At 42.3% G+C, this 24,828-nt stretch overlaps 1 protein-coding gene across 1 annotated transcript; it reads left to right on the forward strand.

Annotated features, from left to right (window-relative positions):
- Positions 1-10,509: 10,509 nt before the first annotated feature.
- Positions 10,510-20,950, forward strand: Cuzd1 (CUB and zona pellucida like domains 1). Its single transcript, XM_027930251.2, has 9 exons — positions 10,510-10,591; positions 11,739-11,889; positions 13,474-13,688; positions 15,045-15,195; positions 15,526-15,743; positions 16,197-16,369; positions 17,822-18,213; positions 18,973-19,241; positions 20,674-20,950. Exons 1-9 carry the CDS (start codon positions 10,510-10,512, stop codon positions 20,844-20,846), a joined length of 1,824 nt encoding a protein of 607 aa, XP_027786052.2. The 3' UTR covers positions 20,847-20,950.
- Positions 20,951-24,828: the final 3,878 nt, after the last annotated feature.

Below are 24,828 nucleotides of genomic sequence, written 5' to 3' on the forward strand. Positions count from 1 at the left end.
TCTCTCCTTGTTTATTTTCCCATTCCCCTCACAACCTCTTATATGTAATTTTGTATAACCATGCGGGTCTCCCACCATTACCATGCAATTTCCCTTTTCTCTCCCTTTCCCTCCCACCTCATGTATCTGTTTAATGTTAATCTTTTCTTCCTGCTCTTCCTCCCTGCTTTGTTCTTAGTTGCTCTCATTATATCAAAGAAGACATTTGGTATTTGTTTTTTAGGGATTGGCTAGCTTCACTAAGCATAATCTGCTCTAGTGCCATCCATTTCCCTGCAAATTCCATGATTTTGTCATTTTTAGTGCTGTATAATACTCCATTGTGTATAAATGCCACTTTTTTTATCCATTCATCTATTGAAGGGCATCTGGGTTGGTTCCACAGTCTAGCAATTGTGAATTGTGCTGCTATGAACATTGATGTAGCAGTATCCCTGTAGTACGCTCTTTTAAGGTCTTCAGGGAATAGTCCGAGAAGGGCAATAGCTGGGTCAAATGGTGGATCCATTCCCAGCTTTCCCAGGAATCTCCATACTGCTTTCCAAATTGGCCGCACCAGTTTGCAGTCCCACCAGCAATGTACCAGAGTACCCTTTTCCCCACATCCTCTCCAGCACTTGTTGTTGTTTGACTTCATAATGGCTGCCAATCTTACTGGAGTGAGATGGTATCTTAGGGTGGTTTTGATTTGCATTTCTTTGACTGCTAGTGATGGTGAGCATTTTTTCATGTACTTGTTGATTGATTGTATGTCCTCCTCTGAGAAGTGTCTGTTCAGGTCTTTGGCCCATTTGTTGATTGGGTTATTTGTTTTCTTATTGTTTAATTTTTTGAGTTCTTTGTATACTCTGGATATTAGGGCTCTATCTGAAGTGTGAGGAGTAAAAATTTGTTCCCATGATGTAGGCTCCCTATTTACCTCTCTTATTGTTTCTCTTGCTGAGAAAAAACTTTTCAGTTTAAGTAAGTCCCATTTGTTGATTCTTGTTATTAACTTTTGTGCTATGGGTGTCCTATTAAGGAATTTGGAGCCCGACCCCACAATATGTAGATCAGAGCCAACTTTTTCTTCTATCAGACGCAGAGTCTCTGATTTGATATCTAGGTCCTTGATCCACTTTGAGTTAACTTTTGTGCATGGCGAGAGGAGGGGATTCAGTTTCATTTTGTTGCATATGGATTTCTAGTTTTCCCAACACCATTTGTTGAAGATGCTATCCTTCCTCCATTGCATGCTTTTAGCTCCTTTATCAAATATAAGATAGTTGTAGCTTTGTGGATTAGTCTCTGTGTCCTCTATTCTGTACCATTGGTCCACCCGCCTGTTTTGGTACCAGTACCATGCTGTTTTTGTTACTATTGCTCTGTATAGTTTGAAGTCTGGAATCGCTATACCGCCTGATTCACACTTCCTGCTTAGAATTGCTTTTGCTATTCTGGGTCTTTTATTTTTCCATATGAATTTCATGATTGCTTTATCTATTTCTACAAGAAATGCCATTGGGATTTTGTTTGGCATTGCATTAAACCTATAGAGAACTTTTGGTAATATCGCCATTTTGATGATGTTAGTTCTGCCTATCCATGAACAGGGTATATTTTTCCATCTTCTAAGATCTTCTTCTACTTCTCTTTTTAGGGTTTTGTAGTTTTCATTGTATAAATCCTTCACCTCTTTTGTTAGGTTGATTCCCAAGTTTTTTTTTTTTTTTTTTTTTTTTTGAGGATATTGTGAATGGAGTGTTTTTCCTCATTTCCGTTTCAGAAGTTTTGTCGCTGATATACAGAAATGCCTTTGATTTATGCGTGTTGATTTTATATCCTGCCACTTTGCTGAATTCATTTATTAGTTCTAGTAGTTTTTTTGTAGACCCTTTTGGGTCTTCTAGGTATAGAATCATGTCATCCGCAAATAGTGATAATTTAAGTTCTTCCTTTCCTATTTTTATGCCTTCAATTTCTTTCGTCTGTCTAATTGCTCTGGCCAGTGTTTCGAGAACTATATTGAATAGAAGTGGTGATAGAGGGCATCCCTGTCTTGTTCCAGATTTTAGGGGGAATGCCTTCAATTTTTCTCCATTGAGAATGATGCTAGCCTGAGGCTTAGCATAGATAGCTTTTACAATGTTGAGGTAAGTTCCTGTTATCCCTAGTTTTTCTAATGTTTTGAACATAAAGGGATGCTGTACTTTGTCGAATGCTTTTTCTGCGTCTATTGAGATGATCATATGGTTCTTATCTTTAAGTCTATTGATGTGGTGAATAACATTTATTGATTTCCGTATATTGAACCATCCTTGCATCCCAGGGATGAATCCTACTTGATCATGGTGCACAGTTTTTTTGATGTGCCTTTGTATCCGATTCACCAGAATTTTATTGAGGATTTTTGCATCTAGGTTCATCAGAGATATTGGTCTGTAGTTTTCTTTCTTTGAGGTGTCTTCATCTGGTTTCGGAATCAGGGTGATGTTGGCCTCATAGAATGAATTTGGCAGAGCTCCCTCTTTTTCTATTTCCTGAAATAGCTTGAAAAGTATTGGTATTAATTCTTCCTTAAAGGTTTTGTAAAACTCCGCTGTGTACCCATCCGGTCCTGGGCTTTTCTTGGTTGGAAGTCTTTTGATTGCTTCTTCTATTTCATCTATTGATATTGGTCTGTTTAAGTTGTGAGTATCCTCCTGACTCAGTCTGGGCAAATCATATGACTTAAGGAATTTATCGATGTCTTCACTATCTTCTATTTTATTGGAATATAGGTTTTCAAAATAATTTCTAATTGTCTTCTGTATTTCTGTAGCGTCTGTTGTGATATTGCCTTTTTCATCCCGTATGTTAGTAATTTGAGTTCTCTCTCTTCTTCTCTTTGTTAGCATGGCTAAGGGTCTGTCGATCTTGTTTATTTTTTCAAAGAACCAACTTTTAGTTTTGTTAATTTTTTCAATAGTTTCTTTTGTTTCAATTTTGTTGATTTCCGCTCTGATTTTAATTATTTCTTGCCTTCTGCTACATTTGCTGTTGTTTTGCTCTTCCTTTTCTAGGGCTTTGAGATGAAGTGTGAGCTCATTTATTTGTTGGTTTTTCCTTTTTTTGAGGAATGACCTCCAGGCGATGAATTTCCCTCTTAAAATTGCTTTCATTGTGTCCCATAGATTCCGATATGTTGTGTCTGTATTTTCATTTATCTCTAAGAATTTTTTGATTTCCTCCTTTATGTCTTCTGTAACCCATTGATCATTCAGTAACATATTGTTCATTTTCCATGTGATGTAGGATTTTTCCTTCCTTCTTTTATCATTGATTTCCAGTTTCATTCCATTATGATCAGATAAAATGCATGGGATTATCTCCACCCCTGTATATTTACTGAGGGTTGCCCTATGGCATAATATATGGTCTATTTTTGAGAAGGATCCATGTGCTACTGAGAAAAAAGTATATCCACTTGATGATGGTTGATATATTCTATATATGTCAGTTAAGTCTAGGTTGTTGATTGTGATATTGAGTTCTATAGTTTCTTTATTCAACTTTTGTTTGGAGGATCTGTCAAATGGTGAGAGAGGTGTGTTGAAGTCACCCATAATTATTGTGTTGTGGTCTATTTGATTCTTGAACTTGAGGAGAATTTGTTTTATGAACGTCGCAGCACCATTATTTGGTGCATAAATATTGATAATTGTTATGTCTTGTTGGTGAATGGTTCCTTTTAACAGTATATAATGTCCTTCCTTATCCCTTTTGATTAAGTTAGTCTTGAAGTCGATTTTATTTGATATGAGGATGGCCACCCCTGCTTGCTTACGAGGACCGTGTGCATGGTATATTTTTTCCCCAACCTTTCACCTTCAGCCTGTGTATGTCTTTTTGCAATCAGATGTGTCTCCTGGAGGCAGCATATTGTTGGATTTGTTTTTTTTAATCCATGTTACCAGCCTATGTCGCTTTATTGGAGAGTTTAACCCATTAACGTTTAGAGTTACTATTGATATATGGTTTGTACTTCCAGCCATGTTTGATTATTTATCTTCTTTTTTTTTTTAATTTAATTTAGTTTGTTTCTCCATGGTTAGCTTTCCCCCCGCCCTCTGCTTTTATAGGGGCACTTCCCACTGATGGTTTTGGTTATTGTTTTTCATTTCTTCCTCGTGTAGTGTTTTGCTCAAGATGCTTTGCAGTGCTGGTTTTCTGGCTGCAAATCCTTTTAGCTTTTGTTTATCATGAAAGATTTTTATTTCGTTGTCGTACCTGAAGCTTAATTTTGCTGGATACAGAATTCTTGGTTGGCATCCATTGTCTTTCAGTGTTTGAAATACGTTGTTCCAGGATCTTCTTGCTTTCAGCGTCTGTGATGAAAAATCCGTTGTTAACCTTATTGGTTTAACCCTGAATGTAATCTGCTTCCTTTCTCTTGTAGCTTTTAAAATTTTCTCTTTGTTCTGTATATTGGACATCTTCATAACAATGTGTCTTGGCGTTGGTCTACTGTGATTTTGTGTGCTCGGTGTCCTGTATGCATCTAAAATTTGTATATCCGTTTCCTTTTTTATTTCTGGAAAGTTTTCTGTAATTATTTCATTCAGCAGGCTACTCATTCCCTTGGTTTGAATCTCTGTACCTTCTTCTATCCCGATGACTCGTAGGTTTGGTTTTTTTATGTTATCCCATATCTCTTGGATGTTTCTCTCGTGATTTTTAACCAGCCTTTCTGAGTTGGCTAGGCTCTTTTCAAGATGATATATTTTGTCTTCATTATCTGACGTTCTGGCTTCTACTTGCTCCACTCTGTTAGTGATACTCTCAATTGAGTTTTTAATTTGGTTTATCATTTCCTTCATTTCTAGAATTATTGTTTGATTTTTTTAATAATCTCTATCTCCTGATAAAGATGCTTAACTTCTTCTTTTATCTGTTTATGTAATTCATTTTCAAAGTGTTCTTTCACTGTTTGGATTTGCTGTCTCGTATCCTCTTTAAGGTTCCATTCCATCTGTCTAAGGTATTCCTTGAGTTCTTTATATGACCATTTTTCTGCTGACTCTAGGTCCTCCTGAATATTTAGGCTGTCCTTCATTGTTTGTACCCCTTTTCTTCCTTGCTTTTTTATGCTGCTCATGTTACTTCTTGTTCTGTTTGACTGCTGAGTTACTGTTTACTCTTATAAATTTATTTGATGCTTGGGAGGAAAGATATTAGAAGGGAAGGGAAGAAGTCACTAAAGAGAATGAGAGTAGGCAGGTAGAATTCAAGGAAGGGGGAATAAGAAAATTGAAAAGAAATGAAAAGACAAAAGAAACAAAAACAAAACACACACAAAAAAGTTAGAAAATAAAGAAAGAAAGAAAAGAAAAAAAATTTTTTTACAAAAATAATAATGATAATAAAAATAATGAAAATTAAAATTAAAAAATAATAATAATAAAATAAAAAAATTAAAAACATTTAAAAAAGTTAAAGAACAACAACAAAAAAAATTGAAAGTGAAAGAAAAAAAAGAAAAAGAAAAAAAAATGATAATAATAATAATAATAAATGCAGTCATAGAGTTCGATTAATTTCTCTTCCAGTAGGTGGAGCTGTGCCCACTGGGTCAAGCTTCTCCTCTCACTAGGTGGGAACCAATCACTGTGCAGCAGCTCTTCCTCACAGACTGGGCGGGTCTCCAATCCTGAGTGCCTAGGGCCTTCTCTTGTGTTTCCTCAAGCCAGGCCGCGCTCACCTGTGACGCTCACCACAATACTGGCTACACGCCATGTCTGCTGTTCCTGGGAGCCCTGTTGCGCTGGTTTCAATGCAGTTATCTCCTCCGCCCGTGACATCAGTTCTCTGCCAAGGTGGTATCCCATGCAAATGGTGACCGTTCGTTCCCTTTGCTGGGTGACCAATGCAACGGGTGGGTCCTGATTGTCTCTCCCAATCCCCATTTCAATCCTGTGGCCACTGCCTATGAAGGCTTGGTTGGTTTTTACCTCTGAAAGTTCATAAGGGCCAACCAGTTATTTCAGTGGGATCGTTAGTGCTGAGTCACGAGAAGCAGGCGAACCGGAGCTTGAATGCAGCCAATCCGGGCTTGGTGTGTGTGTTCTGAGGGGCCCAGACTGTACGCCCCAGATCCACGTCAGCTCAGAATTGCCTAGTGATCCTAAGCAAACAGCATTTAGACAATTTACAGCTCCCTATGCCCGCGCAGTTGAAGAGGTCAGAGACTTGATCTCTCCCCGCCCGCTGCCATGTTAGATCTCCTCAATGATATTCATGTTGCCCTTACAGCTTCCTGGCATAAGCAAGTTCTTGGGATTATACAAACTGCTGCTTCTGTTTCCAGTCCAGATTTCTAGAAATTAAACCCTGCCGCCGTCGCCTCTTCCCCGGGGCCACGCTCAGGGGTGCTGCGCTCATCCGCGACCGTAGCTGTGCCGCCACCGCCTCTTCCCCGGGGCCACGCTCAGGGGTGCTGCGCTCATCCGCGACCGTAGCTGTGCCGCCGCCCGGTGCCCGGCGCCCGGTGCCCGGCCCCCGGGGCCCAAGTGGCTGCCTCCGCGGCTCTCCAGCCCCCTCTTCTGGAGCACGGGTCCCCTCGCAGGGGGATGCAGAACGACCCCAGAGCAGGCTCTGTCCGAGGGTGCAGCGGCGAACATGCGACCCAGGCGCTCAAGGTTGCGGTCCAGCCTTCGGAGGACAGGGCTCGGCACGCAGCCCAGCTCCAACCTCTAGGTGCGGCTGCCGGACACTGTAGACATAGCCATCAAGACAGCAAGCAGAGAGCATATGGAGGCTCCAGCGGAGTGGATTTTCGGCACAGAAACTGCAGCCCAGCCAACAATCCCAATCCACAAACTTTCCCTGTATAAAAAATATTAAAAAAAAAAAAAAGCGGGGCGCACTGAGCTTTCTTTGCCTAGGGTACTTACAATCCACTGCTGATTACACATTCACCTTCTCTGCCCAGAGTGAAGCGAAAGAGGAAGCAGATGGGAGCAAAGCGCCCGTGGCTCTGGGCGGCAAAGCATCCGGGAGCCAAGCATCTCTTTTTCGATCTCTTTGTTCTTCCTGCTGCTTGGCAAAGTGGTCCGCTACAGATTAACAGTGAAAGGAGCTCTTACACGCTGCACGAAAACTCGATTAAAGCCGCTGCTCTAAGCACCACGCTCAGCACTTCAGCAACCCCCGTGCGCAGCGGCCATCTTCTCCTACACCTGCCTCTTATTTAGATATATTCATTACTTACTGTGAGACTTGGGTAAACAAGCATGAAAATATTATATGGTAAAAGGAGAGGGAGAGACAGAGTAGAAAATAAAAGTGGCCCATACTTTTACAACCCCAAAAGGAAAGTGCACACCAACCTCAGGGTATTTCCAGTTTGAGCCAAAACTAAACATGCCAAGCCAGAGCAATGTTTTCAGTTCTCCTTCCGAGGGCTTGCTTGTTCCCAGCTCTTCCACCAGGGATAGTTGTGTCACAAGTCCTGAAGGGGATGCCATTCATTGAGAAAGAGTGAGAACAGTCATACTGGACAGATCTGGGTTTAAATTGTCTGAACTGTAATGATAGGGTGACCCAGTGGCCTCAAAAGGGCATGTAGAAAGCCCCGGGGTTCATCCTGCTGACCTGACACTTTCAGAAGCAGGGTCCTCCTTTTCAGACCACTTTTCAGACCCATCGGTGCCCATTCAGCCATCAGCATCTTCAACTCTAACTGGAACCTCCAGCCAAGGCCAAAGTCCAGATTTCCTTGACCACAGCACGGGCAGCAGGATACACCCTCTCACTGCTTTTGCTGCTTCTACTGAGCCTCTGGAATCTCTTCCTGAGCATGGACATCCATCTGTAACCATGATGTGCTCCCTTGTTAAGAAAACTCTGTGGGTGTTACAGCTATACGTAAGATAAAGAACCATTCACTAGTGGCAGGGACTGCCTCCTGGAATGGGCTGAAGGGAGGAGCTGACTAGAAAGTGAAGGAAGCAGTTGCTCCCTCTAGGTCATGAGGGGCTAGAACTGGAACAAGGTGCCAGACGAGGGCCACCTGCTGCCAGGGCTTTAGTCCTTGGCGGGGGGTCTGGCTGCCTCAGGAACACTCAGGACATTTGTGTTGGAGAAACAGGTGAGAGGTGGGTGGGCGTTTCTCCACTCTGCCGAAGCTGCCCTTAGGTGGTCAAGCAGCTCTCTGTGCTCCCCAGCCTCTGGGTTCTTTGAAGAGGCTGAGTCCAGGCTGCGTCTCTCCTGGATGGTACCCTGAGATCCTCCATCTGAAAATGACCTGTCCCTCTTAAATTTCAAGAGCACCAGCTCATCTCTCACCTCGCTTCAATTTTGTCCCCAATAACCTCTTAGCAGATGGAGAACATCTGAGTCTCCTCTGAACTACCCTGTGACAGCCACGTCTCTGGACCTGGAGGCTGGTGGTGGTATGTCCCTATGGAGGTACTAGGCCTGTTCCAGGCATTCTAGGCACCACGAGGCAGTGAAACAAGTGGTCTTTAGAACGCCACCATGTGGGCAGGAGGACAGAGCATGCATACAGTGTCTTTAGAGGGCCATGGATATTTTCTATCCCACCTCTGCCTTCACTTGGGGCATTCCTTTGATGTCCCCCAGTCCCTTGATCTCTCGCTTTCCTTGATGTGAAGTGGGGACCAGGAGGATCTGTGAAAGATCACAGGCCACTCCCTCAGTGGTGAGTAGGAAGTGAGGAGATCCTGACCATAGGAGAGGGGGAGCCCTTATTAGTAATTTGAATGGTCCCCTCCCTAAAGGCCTGTCCCCTACTCACTCTCACATTAGGACACACAATCCCTGTCTCTTCTGTGGCCACCCACCCTGAGAAGACAGGAACCCAGCAAATCTGTGCAAAGATCTTGAGGGATGCCCAGCTCCTTGTGGGCATCACTATCCAGCCTCACAGGGGGCTGCCTTGGTGCTTCAGCACCAGGTATGGGCCGACATCTGACCTAGGACCCAACAAGGAGTGGATGCCTGGGGCACTGTCTAGGACCTGCCTTCCCCCAGAAAGCCCCTGTCCTGGGTCCTAGTGAGGGTTCCTGGGCTGCAGAGCCATAAGAGCAACACAGAAGGGTGCAGGGTGGCTAGGAAGGTTCCCACTTAGGAAACCCAGGCTCCACCCATCTCAAAGCTCCACAGAGATTCCTTAAGATTTAGTCTCAGGAGATTCCTTAAGAATTAGTCTCACTCCACCAAAAAGTTCCATGCAATTTAGAACAAAATCCAAACAGCTCCCCTGCCACACAGGTCTTTCCCCTGGACCATCCCCTGCTCTCCCTCCCTCCCCTCTGAGTTCCTTCCCCATCACTCAGGTCCAGCCACGCTGTCTCCTTCCTTCCCGAGTGCTACGGAATTGCCCAGCTGGTTCCTGTGCAGGGCCTTTGCTCCTGCCCCTTGCCTACAATGCAACCTTCAAGCCAGATCGAACGGGAACGCCTCCCTCCTGTCTCTGTGCCCAGATCTCATCTTCTCACGATGCCTTCTGCCCACCAGACATTGTGCCCTCCCCACTTACGGCAGCCATTCTATCCAATCACCTTGTGGAAAAGATGGAAAAGAAAATGAAAATTTGTTGCTATATAAGTGGAGGTTTTGATCTTTGGAAAGATGTCTATTCTGGTCCTTTGCATTTTTAATTGGATCCTTTATCTTTAAATTATTGAATTGTAAGAATCCATTCCTTCTAAAACTGTATCCAAAACACCTCTCCCTCTCTGAATTTTAATTTATATTTGTGTGTGTGTGTGTTGTCTGTCTCCCCATTTAGAGTGCAAGTTTCAGGAAGGCAGGCGCTGTATCTCTTGTGTTCAATTGTGTGTTCCCAAGCCCTAGAACAGTAGGCAATGGACATTTGCAGAATGAATGGGTAGAAAGAGGACAGCCCTCTTCACACAGACACTTGCTCTTCCTAGATTCAATCTAGACACCAGGATTCCTTTCTTTGAGCAGCAAAGGACCAGTGCCAGAGGGGCTCTGACCCACCTGCTTCATCTCCTGCAGGCAAAACCATTTAGAAGCTTCTGCACTTTCTTTTCCTCCCTGTCTTCTGTCCTCTCTTCTCACCTACCCTAGTAGGTATTGAGTGGCCCAGAGTCCTCTCAGGTGCCATATAACCCCTTGGTCCCACTGAGTTTTGGACCCCCTAAGACTTTCATTACTGGGGAAGAGCAGCAGAGGCCTAAACTGTCACCTGTTCCACCCCACTGGTGATCCTTACAAACAGGCCAAGGCTCAAGACCAGGTCATTTCCCTGAGGAATTACTCCAGTGCCAACCCTGCCAGATGCTGAGGCCTATAAAGAGCTCAGGCTAGGCACTGCCTTCTGGGGACTGCTGGCAATAATGCAGTCACACAGCTGCTGTGTTCTCACCTATATCGCCCCTTGTGCTACCAAACTGACACGTTTCCCTAGAGGTGGCCTGATAGCTTACGAAACCAGAAGGTTACGAAACAGAGAGATATAAAAGCCTGCTAGCCTCAGGGGCTGCCTGGCCCCTTATAAACATGGAGGTTGCAGGAAGGCTCATCGTTTCAGCTCTTTTAATTGCCTCCAGTTTGGCAGAGTTGAATTCAACTGAGGCTCAAGGTAAGAAAATTGAACCAGATTTCTCAGTACAAGCGGGAAGAACTTCTATTACCAGGCTTCTTCCAGAATGTCAAGTTTTCATATCTGCCATTGGCTCCAATGCAGAAAAAAAAAATCTAATTTAATATTGTAGGTGGGATTCAGAGTTAGTACTAATTTTACTCAGGCTTGTATGACAATGTACATGGAAAGATATAAAACACATAGAATTACACTGGGCAAGTTTGCTAGTAAGAGAGTTTATCTTCAGAAAAGAATCAGAGTACATGATATATATATATATATATATATATATATATATATAGAGAGAGAGAGAGAGAGAGAGAGAGAGAGAGAGAGTGTATGTGTATTTATATAATTAAAAAACAATATAAATTTCCAACATTTATTTTGTTATGGTGAATCCAACAAAGAACACCGGCAAATTTTTAAAAATCTATGAGAAAAGGATCTACAAGAAAGCATTTATTATAAGAGGGAAAGGAATTATTTTAAATTTGTACAATATGATGTTGTGTTACACATGCATTCAAGCACTTCAGAAATTTGGAAGAGAAGAGGAAAGAGTCCAGACATGTTCCCAGAAAGGATTTAATGATGATTGGTTCTGGTGGATGGGATTGTGGGATCAGACTTTTCTTTCTTGATTGCCTTTTCTTTTTGATTTTTCCTAATAAACATACTATTAATAGTTACTGTTAGGTAAAACGAAATAAAGACTATTGTTGTGAGGACATTTCAACTCATCTGAGATGGAAAAGAAAAAAAAGAAGTTTGTTGTTTTATAAGTGGAGGTTTTGATCTTTGGAAAAATGTCTATTCTGGTCCTTTGTCTTTTTAATTAGATTCTTATTGAATTGTAAGAATCCTTTACACATTCTGGATATAAAGATTCCATTTAAAACTGTCTTTCTTCAAATGTTACTATAGTTGCTTTTATGGACCATTTGAAGGAAAATTACAATTTCTCCCTAGTCCTCCAAGGGGGAAAAATCAATTGCTTACAGCTTAGTCTGGAGGGAGCAAAAAGCCCTTTACAGTTAGCTGCATGCTTGTATGAATATTTAGTGTAGGAGGTAGGTTCTAGTCGCTACTAGAGGGTCAGGGCCTGAGGACCTTCCTCAACACTAGGTGTGGTCTCTACCAGGCAGATCAACCTGCACTGCCAGTCTGGGAGGAGCCAATCTGGCAGAGACCCACAAAGCCCTAATCCTGAAACTCAATGCTGATGAGAACTGCACTTGGACCATAGAGAGACCAGAAAACAAGAGCATCAGAATCATCTTTTCCCATGTCCAGTAAGTAGAGCCTTCAGTTTCCTATCAAGTGTGCTTGACCTTTGGCTCAGTGGAGTATGGGGGAAGTCACTCTGTGGAAAGAATTCAGCCATCACTGGAGGTGGTAGTAATTCTAATGATGATGGTGATGATGATGATGATGGTGATGATGGCTTATAGTTACCCATGGAGACCACATGCTGGCACTGGCTTACAGAGGTCCTTCAAAGTCAATACTAGGATTACAAACATAGGGAGGTTAAAAACTTATCAAGATCACACAAATAGTGAATGAAATGACCTTGCTAGACCAATTCCAGATTCTAGGCCTTAAAGCACTAAACCTGATTCCAAACATTGATATACATAAGAAGCACCTGAAGGGCTCATTGAGGCACATTTGCTAACCCCTCCCCCAGGGCCTCTACTGTGGGGTTGTGGGGCCTGAGAATTTGCATAGGAACCAATTTCCCAAGAGACGCCGATGCTCCTGGTCCAGGTACCACACTGAGAACTGTGGCCATGTACCACTGAAGTCAGAGTTGACTGCCCCGGAGGAAAAGGGAAAGAAGAAACTTTACTTCCTGGGATGATAAAATTATTAAGAAACATAGATGTTATTCCTGATTTGTAAAGAGAGAGAAAGAGAACAAAAGCATGAGAAGAAAGGGAAGGCAGAAATAAATATTTAGCATTTATCGATCACTTGTGTGCCAAGCCTATGGAAGATGCTTCATGTTCACAATAGACTAAATCTCCTGCAAGAGTAAACAGTGTTGTGATATTCCTATTTTACAGAAGATAAAACTGAGGTCAAGAAAGTTTAAACTGAGCAGGGGATATAGCTCAGTTGTTAGAGTACTTCCCTCACACACACAAGCCTCTGGGTTCAATCCCCAGCACTACACACACACACACACACACACACACACACAAAAGTTTACATCACTTGTTCAAAGTTACACCACCCATGGGTGACTAAAGTGCAAAGGGAACTTGGTTTCTCTACCCTAGGATTGTTTGCTCTAAGCCATCTTGGACATATGCCCTTATGGACATTTGAGGAGACCCTATCAGAATGGATGGAAAACTGAAATCTGGACTGCCCTGTCCAATGCAGAACATGGGACTCTGTGTGAAGGAGGAAGTGGTGATATGAGGGGAGGAAGGGGCAGTTGGGAGATGCTAAGGTTCCCTTTACCTTGAGTGCCGGCTATGGAAGAATATTTGCTTCTCAACAGCCTTGGCTATCAAGCGTCCATGGGGACCAGCTCTAACTAAGAAGGTTCTACACCAAAATAATCACATGGGTGACAGGAGTGATGGAGATGGGAGAGGGAGCAAAGTCCTGGCTTCTAGGCCCATATTTAATGTTAGTTGATGTAAGGTATAGATAAATCAGTTCGCCTTCTGAGCCCATCGAGGCTGATGGTGTGTGGTTTGGTTTTGAAGATGGTGAGGATGGTGATTGGTCTTGGAGAGGTTTGAATGAAAGTAGATGTGCCCCTGCTTCATAAATCATCGTGCCAGTCTGAGCAGTTGACTGCTCTGTGAAACCCCTTTTGAAGTGTCTCTTCACTAGCCACAAGTACATTCTGCCCACAGGCTGGATCCAGATGGAATGTGCGAAAGTGAAAACATTCAAGTCTTTGATGGAAACTCCACCAATGGGCCTCTGCTAGGGAAAATCTGCAGTAAAAACGACTTTGTTCCTGTCTTTGAATCATCATACAATACACTGACATTTCAAATACTCACAGACTCCACAAGAATCCAAAGATCTGTCTTTATTTTCTACTACTTCTTTTCTTCTGGCACCTGTAAGTCGACATCTCCACATCCTTTCCCCAGCCCTCCCACAAACAGGTTTCACCCCTGCCCGCCTGAGTTGTAATGCTGAGTCTGAGTGTGTTCCCTGGAGATCTCTCCACTTGGGAGAGCAGCAGTTCTTTCTCAAGTGTGTGGGGTGTTAAGTGGAGAACTTGTTGAGCCACAGACTCGGGCTCCACCTCCGAGATTCTTAATCCTTGGTTCTAGGGGAGCCTGTGAACTCTTCCTTCTAACTAGCTCCCATGGGAGGCAGAGGGCTGTGGCTGACCAGATGGCTCCAGCCTGAGAGGTGCTGTGTTAAAGCTCAAAGCAGAGATTCTACGTTCAGCCTGTTTAATCAGGACCCTGAGGCCATCGGCCGAGTCTGTGGTGCCTCCCTTGGTCTGATTTGTTAGATATGGCTTCGATGTTTATCAAGTCCCTCAGGTAAGTCTGCCAACAAAGACTGGGAAGCAGGTGTTGAGAAAAGCTGGCCTAAGTTTTAGATGTCAGATGTTAGGTGGTTCCACAGTCATAGCACCTTAATTCCATTTTACCCAGAGTAGAATGCTGAGAACTTGAGCAAGTGGATTCACAGGGGAAGGCTCCACTCTGGTTTTCTTTGAAAAGCCCAGAACTAAATGTGACACTCTTTTGCTTACTCCACTGATTTCTCAGTGTCATCAAATATCTGGAATGGAGCAGTCAGGCTTTTCCCAGGCCCAGGTAACTGAGATGTCCAGCCCCTATCCGATTCAGACCATCGAAGCCATTTTATATCTCCCCCAAAGGAGTCTTCCATGTTGCCTCTTTGTTTGGTTCATCCCCGTTCTTGCCTGTGTACTTAGCAGGACAGGGAGAGACAAGGGAGTTTTCATGAAGGCTATGTCTGAGCTGAGCTTAATAAAGCAGGAATAGGGAAGGGCAGAGGCAGAGGGCTGTAGCTGACCAGCGTTGAGCAGAGCTGGGAGGACAGGGCAGGCTGGAATAGCAGGTCGTGTGCAAGTGGCCAGTGAGACTGGACAGCTGGGCTGGAGCCCAGTGAGGAAGAACCTCTGATGCTGGCCCTGGGAGTGTGTCTGTATTGTCTATGGCTCAGGCCGGGTAATGGAGGGCCTCTCCGGGAGGGACAATAGATTGCTTTAGTATGATCCATTTGGCAACAGTATAAAAATTCCCTCTCTCCACTGTACTCAGGGGCAGAAAGTCCAGTGATAAAGAAGAATGAAAACCTCAGTATGCATTCCACAGGAAAGACAAAAATGGAATGACACTAAGGGGAAGCAGGTTAACTTCATGCCCCAAACAGAAATTAAAAGAAGTCTGTATTTGATTAACATTCTTGATAACCTTCCTATTCCTTACAGCTATTCCCAACTGTGGTGGTTACCTGGATGCTATGGAAGGATCCTTCACCAGCCCCAATTACCCAAAGCCGCACCCAGAGCTGGCTTATTGTGTGTGGCACATACACGTAGAGAAAGGTTATAAGATAAAACTAAGCTTCAAAGAGATTTTGTAAGTACTTCTGTCGACTTCCACTGGAGCAAAGCAGTGAATCCACCTGGCTACTGGGGGACCTGGGGAAGGGAAATGATCACAGGCATCCTCCCCCCTGTGGGCACTTTTTCAAAGAATTGACCTAGAAGGGAAAATACTTAGCAATACTATTGTGTTGAACTAAGTGAACTATTTTCGAGGCTAGGGACTGACATAGACCCAGGGTTATCATCGTAAGCCCATGATGCCACTGTAAAGACGAATCTCTAATCGCTTAAGAATGGGATGATAGAAAATAGCACTGGATTGTTGTTTGAAAAGCCTTTTCATGGGAGGCCTTATTCTTAGCCTGGAAGTCGATCAGCACTGCAGGTTTGATTTCATCGCTGTCTATGATGGCTCCTCCACCAACTCTGGCCTAATTGAACAAGTCTGTGGTCGCGGGACACCCACTTTTGAGTCTTCCTCAGACTCTTTGACGGTTGTGCTATCTACAGATTATGCCAACTCCTACCGGGGCTTTTCTGCTTCCTACACTTCAATTTATGCAGAAAATGTCAACACTAGTAAGTCATGTTTTATGTTTCTTGGATATATTGCATACATAGAAACTGCTCCTAAATTCTCAGCCTTCCTCTGGCTGCTCCTATGTGGGACTGTCATACCTACTGGCGGGTAGCTGTAACCTGAGACAGTTCTGTGCATTACTTGATCCAAGAGGAAATACATAACTTTATTAACTTCCTTAGAAGGAAGGCTTCCTTAGAAACACGGACTGGTTTCCTCAATGCTTTCTGCAAAGACAACTAAAAATATTAGATTCTAGCCCCAAAGACAGTGAACATTATAAAAAATGTACATATAACTGCTCCAGTATCTCAGGCTTTTAACTACCCATTAGGGCAATATGGGTTTTGGCTTTTTATGGCTTCAACTGCACATGAAAGTCCCAATTTCTAAAATTCCTACCTGGCCCCAATGTGATCATCCTCTCTCTTCCTTCCTTTTCTTCCCAATAGCATCTTTAACTTGTGCCTCTGACAAGATGAGAGTCATCATAAACAAATTCTACCTGGAGTCATTTGGCTATAATGAGAATAACTTACAACTAAATGACCCAACTTGCAGACCCAAAGTATCAAACGTTGTGGAATTTGCTATTCCTCTGGATGAATGTGGTACAATCAAAAGGGTAAAGTGAAACTCTTGACACCTGGGTTCTGCCAAATGCTGAAGGCGGCTGCTGGTGGGCTTGGATAATGCCTGGAAGCTTTTGTCACAGAGCACAGCCGTGATGGGCATGTGTGGATATACAAGGTGCACACTCATTCACACATATGTCAAATCGCTGCCTTCATCTTCAAGGGGGTTGCAGGGTGGTTGTCTTGCTCAGAAGGTGAAAAACTGAAGACTCACTAGGGAGAGTTTGAACATCTATGTGCTGTGGCTTTAACAGTCTACTGGGAACACTTGTGCATAAAATGCTTACATCTGGGCTGGGGTTGTGACTCAGTGGTAGAGCACTTGCCGAGCATGTGTGAGGTCATGGGTTCAATTCTAGGCACCACATAAAAATAAATAAAAAGTAAAGGTCCACTGACAACTGAAAAAGTATTTTAAAAAATGCTTACATCTTACACTTAACAAAAACTGGGCTGGATTTTTAAGGTCTTTTCCCTTCCCTTGTAAAGACAGAAGGTAGAGACATCCTTAAAAAAAAAAAAAGAAATTTACTGTACATCTGTGATTTGTTTTACATATTCTAGAACTCCCATTCAAGATCTCAAAGATTTTCAACCAGTAAGTCCTTTTAAATACATACTATGAGCTTTTCACTTGGGATGTTAAAAATCATACACACATACGCACATACATATATACATATATAGAGAGAGATTTATATATATAGTACATATATTTATATATCATATATATACACATGCATACACATACATACGTGTGTATATATATATATATATGTATATATATATATATATATATATGTATATATATATATATATGTGTGTGTGTGTGTGTGTGTGTGTGTGTATGTATTTATTTATTTTTCTTTTTTACAAAACTGAACACACAGGCTTTATTCAACTGAGGAAGGCAGACTAGGGAGCCCCTATTCAGAGCTTCTGTCTGTGTACATTTGGAAAACTGCCCAGGTAACCACACTAACTAAGTGCTCTTTATGCACTAAGTTAAGGACAGTATGTTGTAGGGGTTGAAGTCTCATAGGGCTGCAAATTTGCATTCAAAATAGATTTTAATGTAGCTGAAAGCAGCTCCATCCAATTCTATCTTCAAGTTGTTCTAAGATAAGCTATGTCCTTCATTCCACAGTGTCGTCATTTCCCAGGACATTTCTTCAATAAAATTTACATTTAAGGGCTATAGTATTTTTGTCATGAAAGCTGTTATCTCACGGTTTAAGAACATTATGTTAGGGCTGGGGATATGGCTCAGTTGGTAGAGTGCTTGCCTCAAATGCTCAAAGCCCTGGGTTCAATCCCCAGCACCACAAAAACAACAACAACAAAAACCCATTATTTTTCTACCTGCAAGTGTTATTCACATCTATGCTGTAAATTATTACTGGGCTTAAAATATAAAATTTGAATTCCATCTTCTTTGGCAGGTAGAAGACCATTCAATTACTTACACCAATATAATCACTTTCACTGCATCTCCAACTTCGGCAGTGATCACCCGCCAGAAACACCTCCAGATTGTTGTGAAGTGTGAAATGGAACATAATTCCACCGTGGAGATGATGTACATAACAGAAGATGACGTTATACAAAATCAAATTGCACTGGGCAAATACAACACAAGCATGGCTCTTTTTGAGTCTGATTTATTCGAAAATCCCATACTTGAGTCACCGTATTATGTGGATCTGAACCAAACACTTTTCGTTCAAGTCAGTCTGCACACCTCAGACCCAAACTTGGTGGTGTTTCTGGATACCTGTAGAGCATCTCCCACATACGACTTTGCATCTCCAATCTATGACTTAATCAAGAGTGGGTAGGTATTAATGTAATTGATGCATGATATTCCTTCCCAGGAGTAATAATCGTTTTAATGAAGTAATATTTTTGTACGTGGATACATATAAATTTTTCCTAGTGCTACTACCATGGAATTTTATTAAATTTATCTTAATCAATTTATAAAACACAGTAACTGCTTACTAATCTCAAATAATTTAATTAAAATATTTATGTAGGCACCGGTATCCTCTAGAATTTTAGATGTATTTATGAAATATTTGCTGGTGGAGAACAAATTTGTTTTTCATTAAGAAGACTGCATTTACATTTTTGCTTTTTTGTACATTTTGATTCTTTTCCTCAAAAACCCAGAAGATAATGTATGTTGCCTTTAGAATATAATGTCATCAGGAAAATATATGTAGCATTCTTAAGAGAAAAAATATAAAGTTCTTTGAAAAGAAAGGTTTTCCCTAAAAGTGGATGGATTTTAACTACACCAGCCATTTATCTATATTAACAACAAGCATATTAGGAAGGGTGCTTGAGTCCCAGTACATAGGGATTGATTTTCTGGTTAATTCACATGTACAGGAATTATAGCATCAGGAGGAATCTTTCTGTCTTACCCAGGAATCAGATCTGTGGTCTGAGCCACAGATGCTGTCTTTCATAGTGATTTCTAGATTTACAAATTAGACAGTCGAGAGAAAACTTTGTGTCATCTCTTTTTAATATGGAACAGACTGAGCTGCTGGGTGTCCTCTGACTGTGTTCATGAACTCTGTTCCAGATGTAGTCGAGATGAGACTTGCAAGGTGTATCCCTTACTGAGACACTATGGAAGATTCCAGTTTAGTGCCTTTAAATTCTTGAGAAGTCTGAGCTCTGTATATCTGCAGTGTAAGGTTTTGATATGTGATAGTAGTGATCATCAGTCTCGCTGCAGTCAAGGCTGTGTCTCTAGAAGGAAGCGAGATACTTCTTCATACAAGTGGAAGGCCGACTCCATCTTGGGACCAATTCGTCTGAAAAGGGATCGCAGTTCGAGTGGAAATTCAGGTAAGAACAAAGCTGGTTCATGATCTAAGAACAACTCATGGCTCATCAAATGCTTCTCAAATCTAGTTGTTCTTAAAATATGCAGATTACAGATTTATAATAGAGATTTTAGCAAATAAGTGATGAGTTTTAAGCACATGGAATTAGTACTTATTTCTATCTGTTGGTAATATGGATGCCACAACGGGATAAGCTCCTGATACTGATGATTCACCATCATTTATATGCCTTTTGGACTCAATTCTAAAAATAAGTTAGCTTACCAACTTCATATTATAGATGCCACAGCAGATAAAGAATCAGAAAGAATGTATGTGAACTCCTAAATGAGTAAAGCAAATCAACAAGCATCCCACATAATAGCCTATTGAAAAAAGTAGTTATTTAATTAATTAATTTATTTATTTTTTAAAGAGAGAGAGAGGGAGGAGAGGAGAGGGGAGAGAGAAAGAGAGAGAGAGAGAGAGAGAGAGAGAGAGAGAAATTTTTTTAATATTTATTTTTCAGTTTTCGGTGGACACAACATCTTTATTTTATTTTATGTGGTGCTAAGGATCGAATCCAGTGCCCCGCGCAAGCCAGGCGAGCGCGTTACCGCTCGAGCCACATCCCCAGTCCTAGTAGTTATTTTTTGAAAACAAAATCTATTATATTAGTATACAACAAACCAGCTTCCTTCGAAAGGACTGAGACTGAGATCTGCCAGATTGCATGGGAAAGAGACAGTGGAAAATACTTGAGGATGGTCCAAAATTAAATGGCACAAGAGAAACCACAAGAAATAAAAACTCTCTGTGATTTTATCTCCCGTGAAAGTGATGCTGGCAACAAATCCTGTGACTTGCGTATTTATTTGTTATTATTAGTTTGGATTATATAGGAGCAATTCTGGTTTGTAGTAAAATATTTCTGTGGCAAAAACAAAAGAGAACAATCAAGTTAAATTTAATAACTTTTATAAATACATTAACTAAAAGGCTTGTATGGTGTCCCTTCGGCAATAGTTTGAAACTATTTGAAAGTTTGTGAATGGAAGCCATTAGAGAAATACCCTGCATATTAGAAAAGTATTCTGTTATGAAGGAATAAACAAGACTGTTTTCTGTCAATCAAATAGATATTTGATAACCATGGGACAGAGTGACTATTAATAAACAAATCTGAATTTTCATTGGACTATTTATGCTTGAATTCCACATGGTGTTCATGTTACAACAAGGAATCAAACTATGTCAATCATTTGAAATGAATATATTTAAACATAAACATAATTAATTTAAATATTTGATAACGTTCCCTCTAGATTGTGTTGGAATTATTGTTACACATTAATGTTACCCATTCATGCATAAGAGTCATTATGTTGAGATATAAATGTTACCAAATTTTTGTAATGCTAATAGTCTTTAAACAAATTTGTTTCCAATTACAGAACTTCTGCATCAAACACATGCAGACAAAACTGAGAGCCAGCCTTTTGACCGTCTGCATCTGTTTTCATTCGTGGTTCTTGCTCTGAACGCAGTGATTGTGGCTACAATTGCAGCAAAGCGTTTTGTAAATCAACGGACGGAATACAAATACCAGAGGTTGCAGCACCATTGACTAACTGGTTCAGCCCTAAATGAAACACATTTCTCCCTGATGCTGAAAGAAATGGTACCTCATGGCTACATAGGTTATGAATAAATCAGGAGGGTCCCTTAAAAGCGATGCACAGGGCTTCATGTCATTGTGCCAGTGTGTCTTGTTGCAGGATGACTGAAATCACCAAATATCACATCTGTAAGCTCTCATCTTAGGAATGAAAGGCATTAATGAATGAAAATCATCTCTTCTCATGAATATAAAACATTTTTTTTTTAAGTTCATGGGATTAAACTCAGGGGCACTTGGCCACTGAGCCACATCCCCAGCCCTATTTTGTACTTTATTTAGAGACAGAGTCTTACTGAGTTGCTTAGCACCTTGCGTTTTGCTGAGGCTGCCTTTGAACTCACGAGGCTCCGGTCTCAGCCTCCGGAGCTGCTGGGATTACAGGTGTGCGCCACTGCACATGGCAACATAAAACATTTTAAACAAATACTAAATGAAAAGAAAAAGGTTACTTTTACTCAAGAAAAGGAGTCTTTAAAGTTAGGTACTTTCATTTATTAGATGCTAAATAAAAAATGTAAATATAAAATGCAAACAAGGAGCAGCCAATATGCTACTGTCCTGCAGGGACTCAGATTTGGAAAAAAGGTTTGGGATTCTGGAAGTTGAAAGAAGATGTACCAAGGTGCAGTTGGGATTGTAGACATTTTTTATTCGAAGATGGTAGCAGCCCCCAATCTTCTCCATAGGCCTTTTTTTTTTTTTAATGTGCAGGCAAACAAAGAAGGCACAGTGCCAATAGGTTACATAAATGAGCACATTCTCACAAGCAGATATTCATGACCTTGAGCCCACATGCTGAATCAGGGTGCTTATGACTTTGACTATATGCTAAAACACAGTGGGCTAGAAGTCTCAGGGAGGGAGCCTAACTCTAGCTTCTATATAGTCATAGACTCTAGATGGTTGCCAGAACACGACACTCAGAGTTCTGGCTTCTAATGTAAATCCAGCCATGTTCCCGAGTGCCCGACACATGCATTGTACCCACAGGACGCTGGAGGGAATACACAATGGATATGAGGGACAGTCTGCTCTCACAGGGCCAGTCTTTAGGGGCCTGATAATTTTCCAGATCCATTCCAGATCCTCTTCCTTTTCTTTTTAATATCTTCAGGTAGTTCTTTTAAGCAGCCACGTAGTGACTCTCTTATGTTCATCACAGAACCCAAATCCAACTACTGCAAACTTTTGAATATTTAGATATTTAATTAGAATGGGAAAATCACATTCAGTACTTAAAACAGCACACCTGTCTGGCAGCTGCTGCCCTTCAGCCACCTCTTCATCAGGGACTGACCAGAGGTTCTCTGATGGCCAACACGGCAGGTAGGCAGAGGCATATCAGGCCCAGATGTGTAATTCTAAGAAAATTGTCAGATTTATCAGAATTATCAAGTACTATGTCTCACTAGAGGGTGAGATCATGTCACCACGAGTCTGAAAAGTCCTCGAGCTGTATTCGTGCATTTTCAGTATGTACGCTACTGTTTAGAATTTTTTTTCTTTAATAAGCACTCTAGGGAGTGATAAAAGGCCCTGGATGTGAAGTTGGTGACCTGAGTTCTGGTCAGGGATGCTGCTCAGGTCACCTTCAGCCTTGGTCACCACAACTTAAAATAGGGGTTGGTAGCAGCTGCCTGTCCCCACTTTGGGGTGTGATGAGGATTACAGGAGAGAATGTGCCAGCACTTGGGGGCCTCCATGCCCCACTCATCACCAGTAGAGTCCTCACTCCCCGGAATCCTACTTGGAATCTGCTTCCTAGGGCCACACTAGCACTGTCATAGGTGAGGGTCAGATTGGAAAACAGGCTCTGACGGGAGGCTTCCTGGAATGTGTACTCAGAACCAGCAGGGGAGAGGGAAGCAGGACCCGGGAGCTGACGGGGTGGGACACAGCTGCAGTCAAGGGCCCAGGCAATCCTGCGCAGCCCTGGAGCTGGCCTGGCCCCTCAGAGGTCCCATCAAGGCACGGTGCTCAGAGCTTTGCGTGCCACCCTGGCCAGTCTGGATGAGGGCTGCTCTAGTCAGGGCTGTGAACTTAGACAAGACAGTTGTCTTGAGCTGAGGGAAATTCCCAGGGAAATCAGCCACCAACACTCCCAGCAGCCTGGAGAAGGAGTGGCTGGTTGAGGAGCATCTAGGTGTCACCTCTGAGCAGCTACTACACCTACTTCCTCAAACAGCAGGATTTTCAGAATGTCTCACTAGGCAAAGCCACCTCTACGCTGTATCCAAGAGACTTGCTTAAAGTGTTTCAGAAAGACTAAAAACAAAGGGACTGGCAGTGGAATACCAGGCACAGACAAACAGAAGGGCCAGGGAGTAGAATCCAGGCCACCTGCATGGCCTCTGCTGTCCAAGGGGGTAGAGTCACCTTGTCACTGCTGGGCACGGGTGAGAGCCTTGGCTTGCCACTGGGCCCTGCTCTGACCAGCGCAGAATGAAAGTTTCTGCTTGTCTTTTCCACATAGCGGTAGAAATGGAGGTCCAGGCTCTCTACCTGGTCTGCACCTGACATGGGTGTGCAGGTGAAGGCCTCACTGTGGTCCAGAGCTGATGAGCATCCCAGTGCCCACCTGTCCTCTCTGACATGCTCCTGGTGAGGTGAGGAAGGAGGGCAGGAGTGCTGGCGGAGGGTGAGACACAAGGATCCTCACTCCACCTTTGCAGGCTGGGGAGGAGTTGGGCCCTGTGTTCCCATGATGATTGGCTGGAGGACACTTTCTGCCTAACGGTTTGCTGTCTTGCTAGGTGGCCCCTTTGCTGGTTCTTTGGATGGAAAAAACAGCCTTCCCTTGAGCTTCTCTTGGTCTGTACCCTTGGTGCTCCCGATCACGGGCCTACCCCTGTTTTGTGCCTTTTGATCCATGGGGCAGGAATGTTGCATAGTGACCTTGGCTTTCAAGCCTTAATAGTCTTAAGAACCATTTCAAGTGTTTTAGATAGAGCCGCTTCCCAGAGGAATTCATATTCAGCTTTGTTTGGACTTTTACTTAGTTACTTTAAAAAAAATGTTAGTTCTTTCACTGTCAGTACTTTCCACACTAGGAATTTGTTAAAAGTCGTAAAATGCTGGATATTCCTAGCTATTAGCCTTTACTTCCTCCACACACTGTGGATAGGCAGTCAATGGGCAGATGAACTGTGGAGAGTAGAAACTCTAGCAGCCCCCAATTACCCAGGAAAACCCCTTGATTCTTTTAAAGTTCTTGAATGAAACAGGTGTGAAAATTACTGTTTTATATGACTGAAGATGAAGCTCCTCAGGGACAAATAATGAATTTGATTTAAAAATGTCATTTTCACCAAATTGGCCACAGTTATATTTCATCAATTTCTATGTGTGAGAACATCATCGAAATGTATATTGGCATCATATTTTTCTGAGGCAGTTCCTGACTGAGGACACGTCTGTAATAAAACTGAGATGCTCCCCTTAGAGGCAACACCTCTTTGGGTCACTTATCAGATTTTCACTTCTCAGGACCTAAGGGTTAGTTCCCAGATCCCACTGGGAACTGCCCTCCTCCCTGAGGGACTGGATGTCTGTAGTCTCAGCTCAGGCATGCTGTTTATCCACAAAGGCCAAAATAACTTCTTGGAGGTGGGGACTCATATTTTGTTTTTGTTTTTTTGTTTGGTATGGGGGAGTGAATTCAGGGGCACTCAATCACTGAGCCACATCCCCAGCCCTATTTTATATTTTAGTTAGAGACAGGGTCTCACTGAGTTGCTTAGCACCTTGCTATTGCTGAGGCTGGCTTTGAACTTGTGATTCTCCTGTCTCGGCCTCCTGAGCTGCTGGGATTATAGGCATGCACCACTGCACCTGGCTCATACTTTAAATATTACAATTGAATATTTCTTGAGAAGTGAAAGAAAAAAATAAATCATCTGACTGTGTCTTTCAATACAACTTTGAAGGT

Source organism: Marmota flaviventris, chromosome 4 (genome assembly GCF_047511675.1).
Source record: "Marmota flaviventris isolate mMarFla1 chromosome 4, mMarFla1.hap1, whole genome shotgun sequence".
NCBI lineage: Eukaryota > Metazoa > Chordata > Mammalia > Rodentia > Sciuridae > Marmota > Marmota flaviventris.